The 27,215-nt window shown below is 40.5% G+C and overlaps 1 protein-coding gene across 5 annotated transcripts in view; it reads right to left on the bottom strand.

Annotated features, from left to right (window-relative positions):
• adcy1a (adenylate cyclase 1a) overlaps window positions 1-25,659 on the bottom strand; it is a 51,705-nt gene extending 26,046 nt beyond the window's left edge. For 2 of the 5 annotated variants that reach the window (XM_067514102.1, XM_067514103.1), the window contains exons 1-7: window positions 24,165-25,652; window positions 22,744-22,893; window positions 18,418-18,536; window positions 13,902-14,013; window positions 6,064-6,191; window positions 1,534-1,692; window positions 400-541 (exon numbers count right to left, since the gene is read on the bottom strand). In XM_067514102.1, the coding sequence (XP_067370203.1) occupies window positions 400-541; window positions 1,534-1,692; window positions 6,064-6,191; window positions 13,902-14,013; window positions 18,418-18,536; window positions 22,744-22,893; window positions 24,165-24,779 (1,425 nt within the window). In that variant the 5' untranslated portion in view covers window positions 24,780-25,652. Of the gene's footprint in view, window positions 1-399; window positions 542-1,533; window positions 1,693-6,063; window positions 6,192-13,901; window positions 14,014-18,417; window positions 18,537-22,743; window positions 22,894-24,164 lie in introns of all 5 variants that reach the window. The other 3 variants (XM_067514104.1, XM_067514101.1, XM_067514105.1) reach the window with 2 other exon arrangements.
• Between the last annotated feature and the right edge of the window lie 1,556 nt (window positions 25,660-27,215).

A 27,215-nucleotide genomic window follows, 5' to 3' on the forward strand; every position in this document is an offset into this window, starting at 1 on the left:
AGGAGGAAAATTAGTCATGGGAGAGGTAAGAAGATGTTCCTTTAAATATTGCTTTGTGGAATCATCTTATTGCAGGAAATACTGTAGATCTGAGTGTGATGTTTTACAGTAAACTGTGAGTGTGCAGTGTTAGGAAACCTGGATGGATCCAGCGTTTTTTGTGTCTGCTTGGGGATTTAAAATGCCACGAGTAGACACACACAGCCCTAGTGCACATGTGCAGCTGGTGTGAGCTAGTGATAGGCACTAGGCATGTGTATGCCAGCTCAACACATGGGCTGCCTCCCCCGCTGCATCAGAGGATTACCAATTACAACACTGACAGATGTGTCTACTCTTCAGTTGTACACAGGGTGAGAAATTGCAAAAAAAAAGAAAAAAGAAAGCAGTCAGACGTACTTTACGTCTGTGTGATGGCACGATGAAAAAAGTCTCTATGTGATGCTTCTGAAGGAAGGCATGCCTCTCGTGGCCAAAGCCTGGTTCCACCTCGTAGTCTCCGTTTAAACACTCCAGGGTGGTCCTCGTAATGTGCACCTTGCTAAGAGCACAAGCAGAGCCGAGGACAACGAGCAGTTAGTGACTCAGGCACAAGGTCACAAATCATTATTCCCCTCATTATTTTTATCAGTCCCCTCAGCTTGCTCAAAAGTGTACACAACAAACAAATTTTCTTCCTAACTACTTATTTAATCTGGTAACAAGACCTCAAATCGTATTACTTCAATTGAAATGAGGATCACATTGAACCAATGAGTGGCCAGATTTTGCTGCGTTTTAAAAGCAAATCAGCTTGTTACTCTACACGAATGAAGTGGCATTAATTTAATACAAATGCTCTGATTTATTTTTAGCTGCTGTAACTGAATTGGGATGCAGTCTCCTAGTTCTGATGTTCTACCCAATGAGGCCACCAGTAGAGTAGAGGGGGTAGTAGGGGGTAGAACTACGGCCCCGGAACACATTGTAGACCCTGGTTCATCTGGTGGCAATGCAACTAGAGGAACCAGTTTTCTTCTAAGGTTCCATGTCAGGGGAAAAGTTTCTCTTCCTTTTTGTAGCCAGTAGTTTAAGTAATGTCAGCCACATTTGCTGTGGTTATCATTATGAAGAAATATGTCATGCAAATACAAAGCTCTCTTTGTTTACACTTGCATTACTTTTGTGTCTGATAATAATAAAAAACACTCCTTATAACATCTTTAATAATCATGGTCATGGGGAGAGCTACAGGATGGGATGTAAAAAAAAAAATACTTATTCTTACACTAACATTTATAAATCCCTGTGGAATTATTTAGATAATACTATACCACAAAGTTAAGAATTAGGATGTTTGATTATTTAAAGTTGACACAGAGTAGAGTTCATGTTGTTTATACACATTTGTACCTACAGCACATCCACTAAGAATGCATTTCCCCATCTGTGACTGCAATAATCTGATGCATACTTCATAAAACCTAATTCTAGCTCTGTTGCTGGGATACTGTGATGTGTAAATTCTCAGTGTGTGTAGAAATCAGCACTGACCCAGGCAGGCCTCCGGCCTCCATCACATTTGCTAGTGTGACATCGTTTGACCAGACATCATACTGCCATTTCCTGAGGCCCAGCACACCACATAGCACACGTCCTGTGTGCAGACCAACGCGCATATTCAGATCCACCTCTGTTGCCTCCACTACTGACCTGCGGGAGAGAAAGGGGTGTACAAAATTAACCTCCAAACTAAAAACTACTTAGGTCTGTTTGTCAGTCAGCATGGTGGAGATGTTTTCAATGAATTTCACAAACAAGTTAAACCATGAAGCAAAAACCAAAGCCAAAGTGATTGATTTTGGTCTGCATTTATAGCTCTTTTCTACCTTATTGGCACTTTACACTGCTTCTCATGTTCTCCCACTTACACACCAATGGAGGAGCTGCTATGCAGTTGGCCAACACTCACCGGGAACTACTAATTTGGGGTTCAGTGTCTTGCTCAAGGACACTTCCACTTGAGTGGAGGTCTATGGAATCAAACCAACAACCCTGGGATCAGTGGACAATCTCAGGGCTGTTGGTTTGAGCCACAGTTTGAGCCACGTGTGCATCCAATACTATTTGATATCTCTAGCATCAGTGTCTCTGCGTGTTACTGATTCAACACTTTTAGTAAGATGTGCATATGCCGAAAAGTAAAACATGGGTTTGTTGATATGGTAAACAGAATATTTATTTAGCATTTAGATTTACATTTACATTTAAGGTGATCTGGTGCCTGATGACTGTTTTTATCACCTGCGTCCTCACCTCCTTTAAAATTTACAGGTGTTTCAAGTTTAATTTCAGAGTTGGGCCTCTGGAGGATGTTACACTTACATACAAATGAACCAGCGGTGTTCTTGGTAACAGCAGCAGCTTAGCACTGATGATTACACCTAAACACAACTGTACAGTAGAAGTAGTAAAGTTGCAAAGTAATAAAATAATCACAACTGTTATGCCAACAGACATTTTTAGGAAAGACAAAACAAAATCTCAGTGAGTGTATTATAAGATATATTTGTTACACACAGCCTGTATTAATGTACAGCACCATATATGCATGTATTCCAGTACTGATTTGTGTTAAGTCAACAGATGATGGTAATATAGATAACAATTTTCAACTTTCCCTTCTGATAAGCTGGCGGCAACATTACATTTTAACTTTGACACTTCAGCTTTTATTTCCAGAATCAATTATAACATATTGAAATATTATAATTAGCAAATAGTCGCTTATGGTAAATAGTCACTTATATAGAGCTTTTATCCAAAGCGCTTTACAATGTTGATTCCCATTCACCCATTCACACACTGATGGCAGTGGCTGCCATGCAAGGTGCTCACCTGACCCACTGGGAGCAACTTGGGGTTCAGTGTCTTGCCCAAGGACACTTCGACATGTAGCCGGGAGCGGGGGATTGAACCACTGACCCTGTGACCCCATGGTCAACTGCCTTACCAACTGAGCTACAGCCGCCCTAGAAGTGGTAAATCACCACACAGCTGCCTGAGATAAGACAATAGATGCTAACCAATAACTCCTGTCAGAAGCCGTCCTGCAGGCTGTTCAGATGCCAACTCACCTCACTGAACAGTTCTCATGTTGCTGAAAACGAGATCAGATTTACAACCGGACTTAATCTGGTCCCAACTGACCACACACAACTGACTAAATCCTTACTTTCTCGTATGGAAACACTACTAAAACACATGTAATAGAAGTCCTACTATAGTTAAAGGCATAGGCACCACCACACTCAGCCCCATCCCCACTTTTTTGGCATATTTCTGGGTGGGTGGAGTTTGGCTCAAACATACAGCATTACATTTACATTTACATTTACATTTAGTCATTTAGCAGACGCTTTTATCCAAAGCGACTTACAAGTGAGGTACAAGGCAGCAAAAACATTAGTTACTCTATAAGTAGAGCTGGATAACAGATTACACTATGATTTGCAATTGTTCTTCTTTTGGATCATAGACATAAGAATAACTGGATCTTCCACACGCTTATGCATTGTTGCATTGCACTTGCATCCTTTTTCACTTGAGCCTCTTGACTCCCAGACCTACATCTGATGATTAAAAAGAGCAGATTCAGAAGGTTTAAGACAAAGTTTCCATTGACCCTTTTATGGTTGCTCCTTTTCAAATGATTCTCTGTGGGTGAAAATAGTATTTTTGGCCTGAGTGGGTCATGTGATGAAAGCAGAAGCTGTAGTAACACAATTTGGCTACTATGCCAAAATTGCCTTGCAGCCCTGCACTGTGCTGGGGGGCTTAATAATAATAATAAACTAAACTGACAACATTATCATTATGTAAATGTGTAACCTCACATTGCAGCTAGCATGCTACAAAGTCTTGTTAGTCCATTATTACCCTTTTCTTAATAGCTACCTTACTTACTGTTTACTAATGTTTGCAGTGTTGCCCATTTAACTATCACCATCCTTATTTTGATTAACTTAATTGGATTTCTAACATTTTTAATATTTGTCTGCCTCTGTGCAGCCTGAAAAGTTATTTCTAATTTCCCTTTCTTCACCAAAGGCTCTTTTTAACTACATGCGCTTCATAGACCAAAACAAGTTGACCCGTATATGTAGAGGTAGGAAGACACACTGCACCTTTGTTAAAATGCAGTGTCCAATCCAACAATCCTGCAACTTTAACACTATCATGGGGTGTGTGCTTGTGTATGTGTAGACCACCTTCATTTTGCTTCGTTGTGGTGCATTGGGGATAAAACAGGACTTTTCCAGGGCCTTTACTCTGCAGTAAATATCTACAGAAAGATCCTCATCACCAGAAGGAGATCAGCCACTTCAGACAAGAGACAGAGTCACAGATTTGAGGAAGGAAATAGAGAGCTGTGCAGGGCTGACTGTGTGTGTGTGTGTGTGTGTGTGTGTGTGTGTGTGTGTGTGTGTGTGTGTGTGTGTGTGTGTGTGTGTGTGTGTGTGTGTGTGTGTGTGTGTGTGTGTGTGTGTGTCAAAAAGCAAAATGTGCTCTGCCAATCAGACTGAAGGAGAGATGTTACATGCACACACACACACACACAAACACAAACACACACACATACTCAAAGGAGTAACTGTGTATGGCAGCACCTGTCCCCTGGGATAAAGGACTTCTACAACAGCATCCATCCTGTCAGACAGAGCAGCAGGGAAAGAACATGACAGACGAGTGCTCTCACAAGGAAATGACGTAAAGGCTGTATGTGTATGTGTCAATGTGCTGGGGGGGGGTATGTTTGCATGAATGCCACCCAGTGTCTTATTGAATGCAAATTTGTTTCAAATTGCATTACTGTCAGATTTCAGAATGCATCTGCACATTTCTTGCATTGATTAATTATGTCCGAACGACGCCATATATTTCTTTCTGCTAAACTCCTAAATGTTCATCAAATCATCCCATTACATGTGTTTTGCATTAATGTTGAGCAATTTTAAATGTTTGGCAGTCAGCTCTGCAAAAGTGTGAGAAATCTTGGAGATGCAGAGGTAATCTGTCAAATGACTGAGTGCTAAATTTAGTTTAGGCTGATCCAAATCTCTCTTGAAAGCTGAAGACAGTCAAACATATTTGATGTACAACTAATCACTCAACACGAACAGATTAATGATTCTCAGGCTCATCCAAATATCTGATACATTTAAAATAGTATCAGTGTATGACTTGTTACAATTGAATTAACTTGTATTAGAGCCAGGACTTTGTTCTTATTTCTGTTTCAGTCAAAGTGCAAACATCCCCAGTGTTTACCTCTTGTCTTTAATGAAGTACATTTCCACACTAATAATTCCATTAGTTTTTCTCTTTAACAAAAATGCTATTTTCCATTCTGTTGACTATTCCCATTTACCAACACCATTTGCAGAATAGTTGGGACACCACATAAAATATACATAAAGATAAAAAGAAAATGCATTCATTTGAAACATTTTACTACTGTGTTGCTGGCATCAAATTCAAAATGAGTATGATTAAAATATTGTTCAGATGACATATTTCTCAGTTTCAACATATGATATTTTACAGTTTGATATGTTTACAGTCAAAATGATTACAAATGATTTGCAAATGATACAATTTTTCTCTTTGCATTGTACACAATGTTCCAATGTTTCTAAAATGGGGGTTTGTACTTCTACTTAGCATTTTTTAAAAGCCCAACAATGAAACTTAATAAATTATTTACATTAAAGGTTGTCTAGGCACAGTCGCAGCTATATTTTCATAGTTTGAGTTTATTTGAGACCAGGTATGGACAGAGTTTATATGGAATTGACTCAAAATTGGAACGGAAATTGTATTGCAAATCATTAAGACATCTGCTCATCTTTTTGTGTTGACAGCAGCTTTGCATTACAGGAACTTCTACATTCTGTTACGGTCGCTCTCTAAATAGTTGTAGATCCACTGTTCATTCAGATAAAATTAAACCTTGTGTGTTAACTTGTTCAAACTTGCAGGTGCATGTTGCAAAGAAGATGCATGATTGTAAGTGTGACTCACGCAATTGTGTCAATCATGTCCAGGCCCATCTCCACGCAGCAGTGGGCATGGTCTGCTTTGGGCTGGGTCAGCCCTGACACACAGTAGTAACAGTCCCCCAGTATCTTAATCCGCCTGCAGTGATTCTCCTAAAGAAACAGAGTTGGACACAGATTATTTGGTCCATTCTTGTCCACCAAACAGCAGAAGTTAGGCTTATAAAACAAATGTGCTGCTGATGCTTGTCTACATTTTGTTTTGTTTTGCTAAAAAAAGGTGTTTAAATAGGTCAAACCTGATGGAGATGGGGCAAAGATAAGGCAGCACTCCTACTGATGTACTGTGGTTATTGATGCTTTTTAGATTATTGACAAAAGCTTCCAGTTCACCGATAGAAAGTCTTAAGGAATCTTACAAGATGGAACATGAAAACAAAAGTTCAACACAGTGTGACTTCAAATGTACATTCTCTATACTAAAAACAAATTTAAAGCTATGAATGGCGAGAAAGTCTCTTCTTCCCTAAAGATGCACCCACAGATGTCCCGATACAGAAAGTAACCGCCTCAGCTGAGAAAATGCCGCAATACAAAGCAAAAATTCCTCAGTGTGTACAGTATGTAATTCATTTCTAACATTACAATAAAATAAATAATGAAAAGTAAACTTTAACCACAAAAAACTTAAACCACATACATAGTTTAGATGTGTGGTAGTTGGTGTTGGGTTTAATTACATTTTTGTAAAATTTGTCTTGCGTCCCCAGGCACCAATGGATGGATTACTAAATAGACCTAGGTCATAAAATGACCACAGTGAAATGCACAAAAACTCCAGAAAAGATGCTAAATTTGCTATTCAGACAACACCCAAAATAATTATAATAACAAAGAATATAAATATAGACACAAAATAACTAAAATCAGACACAAAACATCTAACAATAAACACTAACGACCACATTTAGACACAAAACATTCAAAAGAAGATGTAAAATTACAAAAGACAGGGCCCTTCCCTTGTCTGTGCCCTGGGGCTCATTTTTACATCATACATTCATGAAGGCACTAGCCAATACAACACACACACTACAAACACACATCCCAAACACAAACTTTGATGAGTTCAGAAATGCTGGAAAGGTACCTGCAGTACAATAATATAGTCATTAAGGCCCATCGAGAACCCAGTTTGTAATTAAGCAGGTTGACAGACTGAGGTACAAAAACATTTTTAAATCTAGTTGGTGTGCATTAATTATTTAACTGTGACTGGCTCACTGTAAGGCCACTGCTGTAAAAGTAAACATGACCATTTGTCACCACAATATTCTCAAAATATCACAACTTTATTTTTGAAATTCTGACTTTAGTATTGTCAGTAGTATGACTACTTCTCAAAATAACCCATTTGTTTAAGTTTTAGTGCTTCTCTAGTTACTATTTATGTACACACAATTCTATTTTTAAACCCTATTAAAAAAAATAAAAAGATTGTGAAAAGTTACGGACATATAAAAAATACAGTACATGCTGCAGCTGCATCTCTACTCACAAAATCCACGTGTCTGCTAATGCACCCATGTGTATGTTTGTACTTGAAGCCACCTAATTGCTCCGACGTGCTCTTGAAGTAGAATACCACCCACACATTTGCAGACAGATCATCTATGATAAGACATATAAGCACTAATGTACACGCACAACACTGATTGTTTACCTGAAAAGGGCACAATTAAAGAACTGCATGATCACATGCAAACATACTTTAGAGGTACATGTTCAGATGCGCACAAAGGGTTTCTGTTTCTAACTGTAGACACTATGTACAATCCTAATTCCAAAAAAGTTGGGATGATGTGTAAAACATAAATAAAAACAGAATGCAAGATTTGAAATCTCATCAATCCATATTTTATTCAGAATAGGACATAAACAACATATCAGATGTTGGAATTGAGACATTTTACCATTTCATGGAAAATATTAGCTCATTTAGAATTTGATGGCAGTAACACATCTCAAAAACGTTGGAAGATGGTTATGTTTATCATTGTGTATCATCACCTCCTCTTTTAACAGCGGTCTGTAAACGTCTGGGAAGTGAGGAGACCAGTTGCTGGAGTTTAGGAGAGGAATGTTGTTCCATTCTTGTGTGATTCAGGATTTTAGCTGCTCAACAGTCCTGGGACTTTGTTGACGGATTTTTTGTTGCGTCAAATGTTTTCTATTGGTGAAAAGTTTGGACTGCAGAAAGGCCAGTTCAGCACTCGGACTCTTCTCCTGTAAAACCATGTGATGGATGCAGTATGTGGTTTAGCATTGTCTTTCTTAAATATGCAAAACCTTCCCTGAAAGAGACGTTGTCTGGATTGAACCATATGCATCCAGTTTTGACCTTTGACCTTATCCCTTATGCACAGAGATTCATCCTTATTGTCTGAATCTTTTGATCATATTATAAACTGTAGATGGTGGGATTTTCAAAGTCTTCACAATTTTACGTTGAGGAAAATCTTTCTAAAATTGTTCCACAATTTTTAGACATATTGTCACAGATTGGTGAACCTCTGCCAATTAGTCTAATTAGTTGTCAAATGCTCCATTTGTCTTTGAATTGTAGCATTTACTTTTCCAGCTTTTTGTTGCTTCTGTTCCCACTTTTTTCAGAATTGTTGCTGCCATCAAATTCAAAATAAGCTAATATTTTCCATGCAATGATAAAATACCTCGGTTTTAACATCTGACATGTAGTTTGTTCTTATTAGAGCTGTCAGTCGATTGGGTCTGCAAATAATTTAGTAATTACATATGTTTTATCTGCTCAGAATTTGCAGTAAAGTGAGTTTTAATTCTCAATGGCAGACGAGTGGACAGGCAGTAGTGATGGTACTGACTTGGTAATGGATTGAGAAATAAAATGTAAAGTAAATGTAGAGTAAGATGTATCATTTAATGACACATATAATATTTCCCTTTTATCCCTTTAACAAAATTAAAAAATAGTCCTGATATTAATCACTGGGTGAGCTTTAAAATGAATACAGAAATATGTCTGTGATGCTTTTTTCTTCTCCATCTGATGTCCACCAGTTGTCCACTGGTACAGCTGGTAGAGGGAGCGGGGCAGGTTCAGTGTGGAGGCTGCTAATAAACGCCAGAACTTTTTCTAGACAGTTAACATAACATACAGTCAGCTGTTGTTTTAGCTTTTTCATGGTAATTAGAGTGAAGAACTCTCGCTATGATTAACACATTTACGCAATCACCAGAGGCAAAGCTGACATCACTGTTTCACAATTATGCTATTAAAAGTTTGATGCGTGTTTTAATGAACTGCTTGTATTTGGTTTTTACGCTGTGTGTCATGATACAGTAACAGAGTTGTCCACCTGAGTGTCTTATCTTAGCTGGGATCTGTCTCCCTGCTGCTGCTGTGTGTGTGTTTGTGTAGGAGCTGCCCCGATCTCCATTAGACTGAGACAAACGGCAGATAAACTGTATCAGAAACACCACAACTATAATTATTGTTACTCTCATTCCTCTAGTTCAAATAAAATGAAGAGATTGGGTCAGCTACAGTCACACACAGTCACTCACACTGTGGAGCTCTGCATCATAACCAAACCCGCATTAACGGCATCAAACGAATCAGTGCTGTTCAAAGCGTTATTGTTTTGTCATATTGATATGTGTGTGTATATATGCACAGGTGTGTGTGTGTGCGTGTGTGTGTTTTTATATATATATATATATATATATATATATATATATATATATATATATATATATATATATATATATAAATTGCATCTTGGGGATGCAAACAACATAATATTTAAGACACATTCTGTCTTAATATTTAAGACAGAAAATATTAAATATTATCTGCGTCTGCGACACATTTGATAGTTAATTAATTTACCAAGGGGGAGCAAATTTTATATGTAAACATTTTACTAACATTTTAATGTTGACTAAAACTATTTAGTTCACAAAAATAATGAAAACTATTTTTATTTTTAATTACTAATACACACACACACACACACAAACACACACACACAGGATTCCTGACGACTGCAGAGTAAGAGGCAGAGATGAGAAGGGAGGAGACAGGGTGCTCTGGTTTTCTGCTCACGGGTGCAGAAAGATTCTGGCGTGGGAGGATATGAGAATTCAGAATGTGGATGATTATCCCAGTGCTAGGAAAAGAAACATGAGTGAGTGAACAGAAGTGAGAGACATTATCAGCTGACAGCAATTCATGTCTCAGGAGAGCACTATCTGTCTTTGCTTTTGGAGACAAATTGTGGATTTTACACCAGCTGATTGGACATGGTTTGTCTAATTGGGGGCAAAATCTGTGTCCCTAATTGGGCTTGATTCATTCCTGTTTTCATTACGGTTATGTGGAAGTTAGAGTTAAGTTAGGCATGTGTCTGTTATGGTTATGTTTAGGCTAAGCCTCAGGGGAATAATGAACGCGTTGTGTAGCATACAGCAGTGAGACGGGCTGAGCAGCTGTGACAGAGCTGGTTTGAAAGTGAATTTCTCTGTGCTAACACGACAGGGTATAAATCTCAATTAGGATGCAGCTGCAGCTACACACACACACATGCACACAGTATATTGTCATCACAAGATTTCAATATAATGGCTTACTGAGCCCTGGAGCACTGATAGTAAGCCACACATCACCGTGTATCTTGCTCTGTCTCTCCCTGTGTCTCTCTCCCTTCGTCGAGCCATGACTGATTGCTGAGATGCAGAATGAACTCGAGGGATTATCCTGCTGATCATGTGACTTTGTGTATGCGTGTGCATGTGTGTGGATGTACAAAGCGAATGGAAACTGTCTGCAGAGATCTCTTGGCATGGTGGAAAAAGGGATCAGACATGTTGCTCACTGAGGCTTCACTGCGAATGTGGTGTAACTGACATTTTGGGAGAAATTTTGCTTAACTGTCATTAGAAGGTTCAAACTACAAATGTGTGAATAGCGAATAACAGATCATATGTAAATAATTTAAAAAATTAATATAATATACTAAAGTGTTTAATTGTGTGGTTTACAAGTAATGTATCAATGAGAGGGTAAATAAATTATTCTACAAAAGGCTACAATTTATTAATATTTATTAAAACATTGTAAAAAAAAAAAAAGGAACTTCACATCTTTAGCTCATTAACAAGCAAAGTTAACACCCAGAAACAAGATTATTGTACCTACATTTTCAGCCACTTCTATAATCTATTTTAAAGCTGCTTTTATAATTTGTGACCTTCGAGGGGATGCAAACAAAGCCTTTATAAATCTTACAAAGCTAATGTAGCATCTCTAAATTCTCATTTTTAAATTTTAAATAGTTTTTAAAGCTCTGCCCTGACAAATACTGTCACCACCATGGCCTGAGAAGGTTGTACCACATAAATAAATAGTTACTTTTTATGCATCCAGCTGTCATTGGCATTCATATTGTATTTTTCTCACCTATTTTAAATCTCGGTTGGTCCCTGCTAACTTCTAAGAAAAACAAAGGCCCCAAAGTTGCTAAATGTTTTCATCAGTTAATTTTGTGTAGCTGCTGTTTGGTTCTGGGCAGGTTATATGTGTTTGCTTAAAAAAAACAGCAGCTGCAGCTTTAAACTGGAGCTTACATCTTCATCACACAATATTTATTAGTTAATCAAGTTAGAATCACGGAAAAAACAATTCCGACTTCTTTGTCCAGAGAAATAAGTTTGCTGCTGTAAAGACTTAAACACAGCGCTACGTTCACCTCCTATAAACCAATATCAGAGCATTTCTACCAGAGCTCAGTTTTCCTTGTATACACCACAACATCGAGCCAGTAGTTTCAGATTTAAACACTTGAAGAAGGCAAGCTGGAAACCTCAACCTTTACAACAAGTTTGGGTTTTGGGAAGAAAAAAAAACTGTGTGTGTGGCTCATGCAGTATTAATATGATAACAGTAGTTTGGCAGCAGATAACCTATCACTCATCTAACCGTTTCCAGGGAACAACACTACACAGGCTTACTGACATGTATGCTACTATAAATTTGCTGTATGAAGTGCAGTACTTCCAATAGCACACATACACACACACACACACACACACATACATACATACACACACACACACACACACACACATCAGCCCTTATCTCCCCTCTGACCAAAATCTGTTCAGTCATCTCCTTCTCTCCCTTCTCTTTCTTGACCTTCATCTGCTGTTCCTCCTACACATCAGTCAGCCTGTCCAGCGTTAGTTTCACTGTTCGGATCAATATATGGCTTGGCATAATAAATGAGCTCCTGGACTAAATAATACATTTTCTTGGAGGCGGTTTGTGTTGCAGAGGTACAACATGCTGAAACAGGAGCTCACCAACTGTGAGGACTTGCTTGCAGCCAGCATGCCTCTCTCACTGTATGCTGACTGATGGCCCAGTGGCAATGTTTCATAAGAGATTCTGTGATTTCAAATCGTGTGCACAAAGCACTGAAATCAAATCTACTATTACCTCTGTTTTAAGTTATTGTACATCAATATTATTTAAGAGTTTATAATCACAAATAGCCATAAAGACTCAACTCTGCATTTCCTATATTCAGCTCAATGTAGCAGAGCAGTCTTCTGCTGGTTTTACCTGCAACCTTACTGCTTTGGTGAAGTTAGCCCCCCTCTCATCAGCATTGTGACTAGCGCCAGAAATAAAAGGCTCTGGAAACATTTGTGCACTAAAGCTGCCCAGCACCAAGCAGTAGACAAACAAAGCTACACAGTGATCATCAAGAGGAAAATCTTATGTTCAGTGGGTGGTTGAGGCCGAAACAGAGCTAAAAGGCAAAATAAATGTTACTGTCACTGTCTGTTGAATGTGTAAATAAGCAATTTTTGCACATTCGCAAAATAAATTTCATTATGTTGGTGTTAAATATACAGTGAGCCCTGGGGAATTACACGGTTTTCTGCATTTATTGGTCATAAGATGAAATGATGTTCTTTGAAAAAAAATGTCTTTATAATAATTATCTGGAAGTTGAGTCATAGCAACTTTGTTTCTTTCTGACTTGAGAGCATTTTCTTCAGACTGAAGTACCAGAAGTACTGGTAGAAAACATAAGTGAACCCTTGAGTTTATTCACTTGTTAAACGTCCTTTGGCTGCAGTAAACTCAAACCAGCTTCTTGTAACTGTGGATTAGACCTGCAAAATGTTCATGAGGAATTTTGGCTAGTTAAGGTTTGGCCACAGCATCTTTATCAGGTTAACGTTGGGCCTTGGATTGAGGCATTTGAAACGAATGTCATTCTAGCCATTTTGTTGTACATTTATTTTGACGTTTGTGGTTTTTCCAACTTCTACTGAGGTTCAGGTTGCAGACAATGGAATTTCATACCAACATGAAAAGATCGTCTCATAATGACAAGATGGAGTTGTTTTTTAACTGAAGCAGAAAATGTTTCTCTGTACCAGTGACTATGATAAGGATCAGATCATATTCTATAATAAATCTGTTCAGAAAATCAAGTAAGGGTTCAATTTCTTATTGTAGAAAAAGTTCAAGAAAGGCTACTGAAAAACTAATTAAGCTTGACCATGCAGAATAAAAGTCTGAGACAGTCCACAGTGTACAGGAAAATGTGCCTGTTAACCTAAGGCATAACAGTTGTATCATAACTCACAGCACCTGAATCTGGATCATGTTTAAAATGATAATTTATGTGTTAAATACTAAAGAAAGGATTTGAATAAAATATCTTTGTACTGAACTAAGTGTAGGTTTCTTCCATCTGTGTCATTATAAAAGCAGTAGAGATGAGCACTAGCGAGAAAACATGGACTTACCGTGGCCAGTTCATCAAATTTGCCAAAGAGTTCGTTGAGCAGTTTGACCAGTTCCTGAGCAGTGCACTGAGAAGCCAAGCTGGTGAAACCCACAATGTCTGCAAACAGGATACTGTCAGGGGACAATGAAAGAGACATTTAAATCCAAAGAGCCAAACTGATCTTTTTGACATGACAACTGATCTTTTTTTCCCAATGTTGTCACTGTGCAGGTTTCAGTACAAGTAAGCACAAAAACAGAAGAAACAGAAGGCTTTTTGCATTGGTAACTGCCCAGAGGAGTATTTGTCTCCGTCACTGGAGACAAAATATGCAGCATTTGCACCGACACAGAGAAATTGGCTAATGGTGTTTAAATGTGAAGCAAGCAGTGACTTCTGTAAACCAATGGAAAATGAAGGCATCTTTTAGGGCAACCACTAAATTAATTACAGAGGTAAATTGGCTGCTGCTGCTGCTGGCCGGATGATGAACTGGGGTTGGGAAAGGTGTTGAAAGCTACTTAGCCCCTTGTTCATTTTCTCAGAGACAGGCCAGATGGCAGCAAAACAAAGTGTTATAGATCTTATTGACTCTTTCCTGTGTAAAGTCACGCAGGCTGAGGCTGTGAGCAGAGCTTCAAATACTATGCCAATATGAAACTTCAGCTTCTGAACTGTTATTTAAACAATACTTTGTTCGATTTTAATTGAATTTGACAAAAACATCAAGCATTAACAGTAAATCGACGGCTTTCGGCTTGTCCCTTCAGGGGTCCCCACACGTTGATTTGGCACGAGTTTTTACACACCGGACGGCCTCCCTGCCGCAACTCTCGCAACTTATCTTTTTATTAAAGAATGAGTTTAAGATTTTTCCACTTGGGTTTATAGAAACTTGCTATTCATTTGTGCTATTCATGCATATGGAACAGGCTGTTGGTCCCAAATGTTTCCTGTTGTCCACAGTGTCTGTGAATACACTCTAAGAAATGAGGACAACACCACGGATGCTCACATGCTTCTGTTAACACTACAGTTACTTCACATTCCACACAAGCTCACTTTTAGTTTTAAAAATCAGTCTTAAATCAAAGAAATCCAGCATAGAAGAGGAAGATACACTAAACCAACATGTTTACATTAAATAATTCATAAAAGTTTATTTATTTTTAGAGTTAAAATACAACCAAGCACCTAATGCTATGTATATAGGGCATATAGCAAAGAGCTTATTTGAGCACATTAAGTGTGCGCTGTTCATTGAGCCGTTCCTGGAGTGTGGTAATTTTTTAGTAAACAATAACCTGAACAGATCCTTTCCAACTGAAGAACATGACTATTATTCACCCTGTGTGCAAACCTGAGCATGAAAGCTTTTGTTTACTTGATTGGCATCTCTACACTCCTTCACCATGTTTCACTATGCTTCACTCGATGTGTCTGAGACCTTCAACAAGAGGCATAGGTCAGTTGAGCTTCTGAAGCACTAAGAGCTTCTGAATGGTCACAAATCCCGCTAACTTTCCCACCCCACCAACAAAACACGTGTCTTGGGTAAAAAAGCATTCATAGGGTGTGATGTCACAGAAATGAACGTGAATTAGTTCATTTTGAAGTACGCTCAAAATTCAAAACTGAAACTATGAATGTGAACCAATGTGTTGTATTCTGCTTGAACCAGGTAGCTCCTGTGAAGTTGGAATTTGCACAGCACTGACTCTGTCCATGTGAGGTAGTGCTAATAAAAATGTAGTTTTACTTTTGCTTTGGCTCCTGCCAGACAATAATAATATACCACACATGTCACTAGAAGTCCTCTTGGTGGGTGTTTTTTTTGTCTTGTCCTGTCCAGACACGAGCAGTCATGATGTTTTTCTCAGTAAAACTTGTAAAGTGAAACATGAGACATGTAAAGCATGATGATTCTGGCCAGCCAATCGTCACTTTCTTTCAGAGCTAGGGACACATTTTGGTCTGGACAAACCACATCTTTAGATTCAACCCCTCCCAGGCTTTAGTCACATGAAAAGGCTCCTTCTTCTGCATCGTGACTGAGCTGCTGTGCTCTTCCTGGCAGCACAGTATAGTTGCTCAGGAGCCTGATGTATGCAAAGCTGGGATCACGACTACTGCTCCGCAGAAGAGCTCTGTAGTGTGATTTGTCTTTGAATGGCACTGTGCTGCAGGTTGTGCTTGTGCCTGGTGGGTGAGGAGCAGGAGGCGAGAGGAAGACGGAGGGGGACAAAGGAGGGTAGGTCGAATATGTCTGCGAAGTAACATTCTCTGGGCCACATCAAAGGATGCCAGATCAGGGAGAATGTCACGCCCCTGCTGGGCAACATTTTTTTCCCACCACGTGTGTGTTGCTCCCTGGAGACGAGCAGGTGCCGGCTCACCGGGTTCAGCAACATGATGTTTGGCAGCCAGGCTGGTGAACGAGCACTGATGTTCCCAAGCTGTGGGTTAGTGAGGGAGCTGAGCAGACACATCAGCAGACAGAGAGTGGAGAGGATTGCTTCTTGAGAGGAGTGCTGTTGACATGCTACCTAGCCTTCAACTCCCACACTCTCTGATACTTTCCTGCCTTGTTGGAATGTAATCAGCTCAAAGTCAGGCCAGATTCTCACGCTCCCCGGTATCATTATCATTATAAAAGCAACACAAGATACAATTCACAAAGATAGATGGTTTTCATTTACTGTACAACTTGTTAGTTTGTTTTTAACTCTAGAAAATGTCAGAAAATGTGCATAAAAAGATCAGAACCGTAGAGAATGTGTTCAAATAGTTAGTTAGTCATTAGTTAGAGCAACAGTTACAAACTGAGAGATTTGTAATGTAAAACTGGGAAAAACCGGCAACCTGTGAATGTTTGTGCAGAACTGTAATTTAAGGAAAAATCAATTTGCAATTTAGCTTATTTCTAATATAACTAATATACAGTATGGATGGATATATTTGTCACCAACACTATGAATAATTTGTGTATTGCTTAATCTTTAAAAAGTACAGAAACATATTGTGCACAGGGGACTTAAGTATTTGTATTTGTGTTTGTATTTATTTATTTATTTTTGTTCTTTTTGGCTTATCCCTTGAGTTCAGGGTCACCGCAGCGGATCATTGTCTTCATGTTGATTCGGCACAGTTTTTATGTTGGATTCCCTTCCTGACGCAACCCTCCCCAGTTTCTACCTGGCTTGGACCGGCACTGCACAGCTGGAGATGGGAATGGGCTGTTGGGGTTTATTGTCTTGTCCAGAGAAAATTCGACATATAGCTGGGACCGGGGATCGAACTACTGACCCTGTGGTCCGTGGACGCTTCTAATAACAAGGATAAATGGCTTAAGCATGGGTTTCTCATTTCTAAACTAGATGGCTCATGATACAGAATTTTTGTGTCATTGAATTTCTCCCTTTAATCTAGTGTCACTATCTAGATCTAGAGCCTACAGCCATGATAGAAGCTGTGATGTAATAGTTTCACATTAATACATTTTTTTGATTGAATTTGAGCTTCCATTTTAGTTTTTCATCCCTGATTTGATTAGATTCATTTCAGCTTTTATGTCTCTGTGCGTAGGGGCAGTCTTTCAACAAACTGGTCCTATAAAAAGCTAAAGGCAAATTACCTATAAGAGGGTAAAGGCTGGAGATCTTGGTGAAAAAGAAATGCAAACAAACCACTTCAGAGGCTTTGCTCTGTGACCTTTTGGGATTCTGGACCTGTGCACAGTAGCCCATTTAGTAAAGCATCCTTGTTGTAGAGTGTTGAAAATGAACCAGTGAATCCCTGAAGCTGAAACTCACTACAAGGCTGAGTTCAGGCAAAGTTTTGCCCCATGTGGAAAAAATCCAACTTTTACATTCAAGGAGTTGTTATTTCCAGATTGAACAATGCACTTCTACTGAACTTTAACATTGCCATTGCCAAGATACAACAGTTTTACAAACAGGGTATTACAAACCACTGTTGTATGTTTTGGCATTTTGTAGGCGTTGTAGGCGTCCAACTGTGTCCCTCCAGTTGGACTTTCCCGATCATATCTTATTGTCCACATGAAACCACCCCGTGGTCCTGCTTTCAAGCATAGCCTGAACAATCTGAACAAACCCATATTTAGCTGCAATTTTAGCAGATATTTTCACATTGTTTTTACATCAATTTGTACATTATCATACATATATATATTCTAGCTGCTTTACTTATGTTATTCAAGTACTAAAATCCTTTTGTGGCACAGTGTCACCAATACCTCTTTCTGGCTGCTTTTGCCTCTATACTCACAACTATGTTTAATATATTTTTTACCACAGATTTAAATCTGTCTCACACACAAATGATGAAACAGAGGAAATGTACGTTCTGAAATGAGCTGGTAACAACAACGCTCTGCCCCTTTTCTTCTGCATTCATGGCTAATCTTAATTGGTTTCCTTCTATTCTTGACGCTGACGTCACAGCAGGTGACACCTGGATCAAAACAGTCCACACACACCTCTGTGGTCCACAGTTGTCATGACACCCCATACCTGACATTGTCATGGCGTTGGATGTAGATCTTGTGAAAGATCCTTTCAGGCGGCTTTAGGAAGTCCTCCTTCATCTCCATGGCAACATTCCTGGGCAGTAGGCTCATTAGCAGGCGCTCCTGAGGAGGGAGGGGGTAGAAGTTTATGCAGGGTGGATGTATCCATGTAAGGATGAGAAAAAAAACTAAATGCTCTTTGCCCTGCTGTAAACATCAAGAGAGAGATTTTTCAGAAGCAAAGCACTAAGAGAGTGCTCTTGTTTTCTGCCACAAAAAAAAAAAAAAACACTTCTCCATGAGCTGTAGTAATGTGGCTTTAAATAAACATGCAAACGCCACACAGAAAGGCCAGGGATTCAAACCAGGGACCTTTATAGCTGTGAGGTGGCAGCATTACCTACTCCACCACTGGGCTGCAGGGAATTCATAAAAATTACAAATTTGCAACATAGGGTTTTACAGTATACACAATAACAACATCCTGTGTCCTTAGGCCCATGAAATAAGATTCTTTGTCCAGAACAAACAGATGTCTAAGAGATGTATAGAACAGAAACAACTTTGTTCTAATAAATTGATCTAGTGCCCAAGAATGAGCAGTTAGGAGGAAGAATTAAGAAATTAAGATGTGTTTTACATTTTAATGTGAACTGACAGAACGAGGAAACAGCAACAATACGTATTCACTTTAAATAAGTCATAAGCCTTTTTCGTTTATTTAGTTGTAAACTAACTGTTGTGATGATTAGTGTTCAAAGCTCCAAAACAGGAACTGAACATGTTTAGAAGAAATCCAACAAAAACAAAATTCCATATCTCTCTCTGCTCTCGATACTTTCCAGATTTTCTTTGGAGCTCCTCAAAACTTTTCTGTGAGTCCAAGCAATGTCTTCACTTGTATTTAGGTCTGCACTATTTTTAATAGTGATCAATTTGCTTTCATTGATTTCGGCTCCTTGAACGTCATTGTGTATATAAAGTTCTACATAGGGCTGCACAGGTAAGTGAAAAATGCCATAGTGCATTAGAAAATGTGAATTTGACGCCACGCTGAGTCAACTCTTTGGAGACACCGTCTTATGATTGATGGGGTCTGTTTACTCATGTCTGCGGCAGTGAGTATTGATTTGCCCGGTCTTTCTGTTGCTAAGTTGGAGCCTGTGTCTTGACTTTGTGTTATGATTCTGAAAAGGTGTCTCCACAGCAGGTCAGTAGGAGTGCACTTGCACTGAACCATGTATTTATCCTTCTTAGTTTTTTCCAAGGAAAGTTGTTTGCTCAGAGACAGTGGCACTGAAGAGGTGACAGGAGGCAGAGCTGGAGGTAGCAGAGCTTAAGATGTTGAGGTTCTCTTTGGAAGTGAGGAGGATGGACAGGATCAGGAATGAGGACATCAGAGGGACAGCTCATGTTAGATGTTTAGGAGATAAAGTCAGAGAGGCCAGATTGAGGTTGTTTGGACATGTTTAGAGAAGAAACTGTGAATATATCGGTAGAAGGATGCTGAGGTTGGAGCTGCCAGGCAGGAGGTCTAGAAGAAGACCAAAGAGGAGATTTATGGATGTAGTGAGGGAGGACATGAAGTTAGTTGGTGTGAGAGAATAGGATGCTGAGGATAGAGTTAGATGGAGGCACATGATTTGTTGTGGAGACCCCTGACAGGGAACAGCCCAAAGGAAAAAAGGTTGCCCTCTCTTGGAATTTAATGTTGTACTTTAATTTCTCCAGCTAGGGTCTCTGTTCTTTCTTTTCATCTTTTCCCATCCAAAATGTGAAAACTTTAAACAACGTTTTAGCTAAACAAAACAAAGCCAAAAGATATGGAGTTAATCCATCTAATAAACACAAGATGGCATCACGTCCCCAACAGGTAACGCCCTGTGACCTAACCTCACATTCTCTATGATTATGGACAGTGTTGCAATACTGATATAATAAACAAATCGTTGTATCCTGGGTTTAGTTGTTTATCACAGAAAATGCACAGAATAGTGATAATTTCTGCAAATTTGTCCAGTGTGAATGGAATTCATTGGGAAACTGAATCTGCACAGTTGCTCAAACTAATTCATCATATCGTCAGTTTTCAGTCTCATCAGCCAAATCAACAGATCCTGTCAGCATCAGCTACACGTGTGTGTGTGTGTTTATGTTTCTGTATGTGTGTGTGTGTGTGTGTGTGTGAATACTCTCAGTTGCAGTAGCATCAAGTAACTGTAGCAGGATGTCAAATGCTTGTGAATGCACAATGAATCATCAGGCAGCTCCGCTGAATAGCTTTTGAGAGGCAGGGTTATAAAAGCAGCCGGGGCTCTCCTGTATCTCCCTGCAACACTGTTTCACATTGTCCATCCATTCACACTCCTGCTCCTCACCTGCGAAATGAAAACCTAAACTAGTGTTTGTGCTTTAACACTTCTGCATGTGTCAGGCGTAAATAAAATATTTTTAGTTTTCTTCCAATGAATGGTAAATGGTAAAATGTTCTGCACTTATATAGCACTTTACACTGCTTCATATTCACCCATTCACACTCATAGGGGAGCTGCTATGCAACACTCACTGGGAGCAACTAAGTTGGGGTTCTGTGTCTTGCTCAAGGACACTTCGAAATGTGACTAGAGGAGCCGGGGATTGAACCAATTACTGTGAGATTGGTGGACAACCGCTCCACAGTCGCCCTAATGACTGGATTCTGATAACACAATAATGATTCCCATTTCTCTGATCGGTCCAAGGCTTAATTCGCTGTGTGCTCCTTTTGACTGTGGCCCTTTCATAAAGAAGCGTTGGCTCACTTAGTCCCACACTGACTTTTACAGTAGATTGTCTGCTCCACAAAAATGCTGCAAAATGAACAGATAGGATCTCAATAAAAAAATAAATGTTTATTCAGGAGGAAGAAACAAAACATACATTTTGGGGGAATGTGCTCAGCCTGCTATGGTCGATCCAGTGGGTTTCCTGCATACGTCTTTGTTAAGCTAATAATGTTTTAAACTGTTCAAACTTGATGAAGCAATGGTAAAGCAACACTCCTCCTCTGAGCTACTATGGCAGCAGCACCGACCTGCTGTAGCAACGCTTTTCAGAATCATGACAGAAAGTCAAAACACGGACTTCAACAGAAAGGCAGGATAAAACTCACAACATGGTGCACGAAAACTTCACATTTCACATTTGAATTGATATTAGTGAAGTAAGGGACTCAGGTAAGTTACTTACAGTTGATACAGCAGAGTGGAAACACATGTAAAGACCTGTTACATGAGTTATTGCAAAGTCACAATTTACGTCACTGAATATGATATTAATTTGATTATAATTATTAATTGCTTCACATTCAATTTTAAAATCTGAGTCACTTCAGTCCAATGAATATTCCTTTTCTTATTATTCTAAATCTGAAAGGTAACTAGTAACTATAAAGTTATAGTTAATGGAAATAATTATAGTAAATTGCAAATAAAAGTAACAATAACTAGAAATGTGGGTTCCTTATTTTCTTTACACCATTGTTGTGTTTTTCCTTTGTCTCCCCAAAGGCTTCGCAGGTGGAGAGGAAACTACACTTCTGCTTTCTGAGATTTGCATTTAACTGAGACGTTTGCCACCCAGACACACATCACATAGACCTACAAATGTTGTGGATCCAGCTCAGACTAAAAACCCACATAAACACCAACGTGATAACCAGGTGAAATTACCGATTCACATGAGCAGCGGCCTGGTTATGGGCTGTTGATAGATCCTAGTCGATGGTCTGTGTGTGTTTGTCTCACCCTCATAAACTGTGACCTTTACTGGAGTAAAGGAGGCCATGTAAGCAATCTGCTTGTGTAATTACCTGTCAGAAGCCTGTTACTACTGGAGGAAGCACAGCATATCATCTAATCTACAAAGCGCAGATGCTAAATGTGCACGTGCGCTCAACTGTGAGGTGAACGTGTGTGTAGAGGCAAATCACATCCACGGAGAAGGTAAATCTCTGTTTCACAACTGGTGTGTGTTGAGCAGGCTGCGGCACATCAAAGTGTTTGTGATTGTTCCTTAGTAAAATCGCTTCATGTAGGTGTGTGCGGAGGGGGTGGAACGTGTGGCGCTGGTACACGGGCCACAGTAATTGTTCTTTCCTTAAATAGCTGCTGTCATAGTTACTGTGCGCCTGTGGGCAGGTTGGTAGAATGCACTGGCACCTGAAACCTTTACAAACAAACACAAGAAGAGACTATGAAGCTTTTACGGACGTGTGGTTGCGTGTTATCCTGCTGTCGCTTGTGCAGCTTTGCATGTTTGCGCATTAAGCGCGTGCAGACTCACAGCTCACCTGTTTCTCGTTCTCGTCTTCCAGCCTCAGCCTCTCCTCGATGCAGCTGCGGGCTTGCAGGAAGACTTTCCTCTGGGTGCGCTCCGTGAGGATCCTCACAAACACCCCCGACAAGTTGACGCTGGTGAACAGCACTGCGTTGGCCACCAGCTGAACGCAAACAAGAACAGACATGTGAAACGCACGTGGAGAAACGCACACATCTGTTTGGTATGTCCATCCTGGTTAGACTGGACCTAATCATATTTCATTAATCCGTAGGATGGATTGAATGGTGAAGAAGTAAAGCCATACAGTGGAACACAGGAGCAGTATTGATTAAGTCATCAGAAGCTACTGATCCCACCGAACACTTCATTCAGAAGGTGAACTCTGTGGCCACTCTGGATCATCGATTCCACCAAGGTCATATGTTAAAGGTCAGAGAAACATTCCAAATCCATCACCTTCTGATGGCTGACACTTTCTCTGTATCGCAACACACTCCACAAAACACTCCGGTTCATGTGGTAACGGATGAGCGAAACCAAATCACGCCTAGGTTTAGTGGAATTATGGTGAGAAAATGAACGTGGGAGAACTTATTTGTGCAATACAAAGTTAGGTTTGATTCTTCGGACATTTCTCGTAAATTCCTGGGTAGTTTCCCCTTAAAAAGTAAATACAGGAAAGGCTTGCTAGTAACACCTGTGATCAGGGGTCAGCCTGTGGCTTACAATGCTGCGGTGCCAATAAACTAAGCATGTCAGGCTATTCTGATTTTTTCTTAAACATTATGGAAGGAAGTTTGTGTCTTATAGCAGTTCCAAATATGGGGATCTGAACCCCCCAGTGGGCTGCAAGATAAATGAGAGGTTGTGACTGATCATGATCAATAAACACATGATCATGTTCATGCAATAAAAGCATGTGTCTGCTGCACTAAACCACGTTTTCTGTTTTGTTTTGTTTTTGCTTGTAGGCTACTTTAAAATTCGTCTTTAAAGCCCTAAAATAACCACACACACTGGTCACTGTCAGTGGGAAAGGATTCAAACCCAAAAGTTGGGAGATCAAAATGTTACAGAACAGAGAAACCAGATTTAGTTAAAATACATGTTTAATACAGTGGTGCTGTGCTGGAAGTTCTGTACGAGGCTCTGCACAAAGCTTCGTCCACTTCATTACTCCGCTGCGCACAAGTGAAACTTTCTACTTGTTTCCAGTTTTACAGCATCAGAAACCTGGGGCCAAAATCGATCACTGAGGATGTTTGAAGCTCTTTTCCTCGAGAGGAGCTGGGATGCGTAGACACGCTGCCTCCCAGCGTCACTAATTCACTGGAGCTCAAAAGTTCCTGGACGGTTGAAGGCGACTCAACCCGCTAATGATTTGATAGGACTGGCTCGTGGTGGATGAGTGACTGGACAGGGGGCACTTACCGGTCTCCACATCTTTTGTTTCCTTCCCGTGATCGAAGTGGCTATGACAATGAAGTGGGACGCGGCCAGCATCACCCCGAAGAGCACAGCGAGCAGCGTCCGCACCGGCAGCAGCACGTACGCCACGACGGTGACCAGCATGAGCTGCCACACGCCTTGCTCCGGGGCAGCGGCGCTGACCAGCTCCGACGTGCCGAGCGCCAGCGGGAACGGGCAGCAGAGCAGCGCAAAGGTGAAGCTGAAGAGCAGGGCCAGCTTGGCGATCTGCTGCAGCTGCGTCACCTGCAGGTATTTGACGTTGGTGACGATGAACAGAGACAGAAACACCACGCAGTGCACTGGGTAGGAACCCTTGGACAAGGTGAGACGCGGGCTGGACAGTAGCTCCACCAGTGAAAGCGACGACGCGGCCACAATTAGCACCGCCAGCGCTTTGAGGGTGGCGGTCTGCTCCAGCTTCAGGTTGTAGCTCTGGAAAAGAGCCTCCAGCTCGTGGCTGTTGAACTCGTCCTCGCAGGCGATGGCGCCCAGCGGCGCAGCGGCCGGGCAGTGACCCTTCCTCCGCCGGGTCTTGACTCTTTCGAATGGCATCTCTTCCATGTTCCGGCCATTCATAAAGCGGGAGTGGCGCACGACCCCTCAACTTTTCCGTTCCTCTCCTTCTTACGGGATTCGAACCGGCACCCTCTCCCAGTTCATGCGTCAGGATGTCCGAGGGCCGAGCTCGGCATGTGGAGAGAGTGACAGTGGAGGAGACAAGGGAGCAGTGTGCGTGCTCTGTCCACAGGTTGACAATTGTTGGTGTGTCGTCAGAAAAGTAGCCCGACCAATGTGCAGCACGCCTCCCTCTCTCTCTCCCTCTCTCTCTGCCTCCCCCCTATCGCCCCCCTCTCGCCCTGTCTGACCACCTGCGGTCAAGGCTGATCCTGCGCTCCGGCAGGACTCACTCATAGGAAGGATCGGGCTCGCCTGTGTTGATCATCAGAACAGCTGACCACGAGGCTCAGCAAGCTGCCTTCATCACAAAAACAGTTCTTCTCCTTTTCCCGCGTGCACTTCTGAGACGCGCGGCTCACACACAGACGCAGACGTCGTGTCCCTTTCCTGCCTTCATTTGCGCCAGTGACATGCAAGTGGTTTGATGAAGACAGCAGCAGAGCAGCCCTGGTGATTTCCCCTCACAGTGTCTGCAGTCAGAGCTGGTGTAGTTCCCAGCTAAAAATAGATCAGCTGCACCGGTGGATGGTTCAATATAGCCACAGTTCGGTCTTTCCCGCATCTCTTCCCTTCATATTTTAAAGCAGATTCAAGTGCGTAATGAAACCGGAAAATAACAGCAACGCAAAACGGTGGAGGGTAAAAGTCCTACCGGGAGATCAAAACTAGCACTTATTCCAAATAAAGAGTGACGGTGTAAGAATAAAGCAGCGCCTCGTGGAATGTGATGCACCACAGTCATGGTTGAGCCCGTGTTGCTTCGCATTTGCACGTGCGCGTATTTTGTGCATTTATTGTTGCAGGTTATTTAATGTGAGTTTAATATGACTTCTTACGTCTAACTGCAGTTTAAACACCCACTAGGGATGTGCGCATGCAGAAGGAATATTAATAGAATAAAGACATAGCAAAACGTAAGTGATGAGGAAGAAAGAAAACAAAAACGTGCTGGTATCTATTTATGCATAATTACAAGATGTACGTACTACTTTCCTTTTACATCAATCACATATTTCATGGGAGTTTTTTGTTAACGAAAAGTTGAGTTAGACACACTGCAAAACAAATACCAACACGATTAAGGCTTCAACGCGTAAACATTGAATTAATAATACTGCAGTAATGTACATCAATACTGCATCAAATGTACAATAATATGGATAATAGTCGCCACAGCAGAAACAGTTATAGAGTTTGCCATCAAAAATAATAAGGCTGTATTTATAAGAAGGGGTTATGTGAAGTGAAATGTGCACATCAAAAATTAGAGCTTGAGATACAGCTCACAGCTGAGCAGGCGTCAGGATATTTTATGTTTTCATCTCGTCATTATCGGCCAATGTTTTCCCAAATATTTGTAGACTAAAGATTTAGTTTTGTACTGTATATTAACAGTAACACTTTTTTGCGTATAGGGAATAAGAACTTTAGAAGAATATGTCCACGTAGTGAATCGTGTTTTTATTACACGGTGCTCTTTGTTTCAGTGCAGGATCGTTGGAGAGAATTTGATTAAATACTAATGAAGAATTTTAACTAGTATCAGTAAAAATAATCACTTAAGGGGGCAGCTGTATCTCTGTTGGTAAGACAGTCGTCCACGTACCACAGGGTCAGTGGTTAGATCCCCCAGCTGTGGCGTCCCGGTAGAAATTGGGGAGGGTTGCGTCAGGGTCACCCGGAGTAAAACTGTGCCGATATCAACATGCGGACAACGCTGGGGTGACCCTGAACTCACAGGATAAGTCCTAAGGACAAAAAAACCCAAAAAACATTGTTTTCTTTCAGGATAGAACTTTGGTTATGAAAGTTAAACACAAGTGTAACAATTTCCTTAATTTGACCTTACTTTCATTATTAATGTTTTATTTAGGTATTTAAAATGTCTGGGAATCCTTCGAAATTCCTTTATCTTGTGCCTCTTTTTACACCAGCACCTGCTTCCTATTAGCATTTTACATTCAGAAGTTCATAAAATTCCTTCAAAGCAACAGTAAAAGTGGCAGGTTGTGGCTCCTGTGGGTCTGTGGTTCCTCACAGTGCAGCAGTTTCAGCAAAGCACATGTAGCTCTGTCAGCTGCACTAAAAGGTGAACACATCGTCCGGGATTCACGAGATAATGACGTCTTTTATCTGTTCCTGTTTTTAGAGAAATGCCACTGTCAGTCCGCATTGTCTTTTTTTTAGGAAAATGCCAAAATAACAGGCTTTTAAAGTCTAAAATCTTTTATGTGCATACATAAACGGCCTGACCCATGGCCTTGCACATTTCAATTCAATTCAATTCAACTTTATTTATATAGCGCCAATTCACAACAAAGTCATCTCAGGGCA

Source organism: Channa argus, chromosome 8 (genome assembly GCF_033026475.1).
Source record: "Channa argus isolate prfri chromosome 8, Channa argus male v1.0, whole genome shotgun sequence".
Taxonomy (NCBI): domain Eukaryota; kingdom Metazoa; phylum Chordata; class Actinopteri; order Anabantiformes; family Channidae; genus Channa; species Channa argus.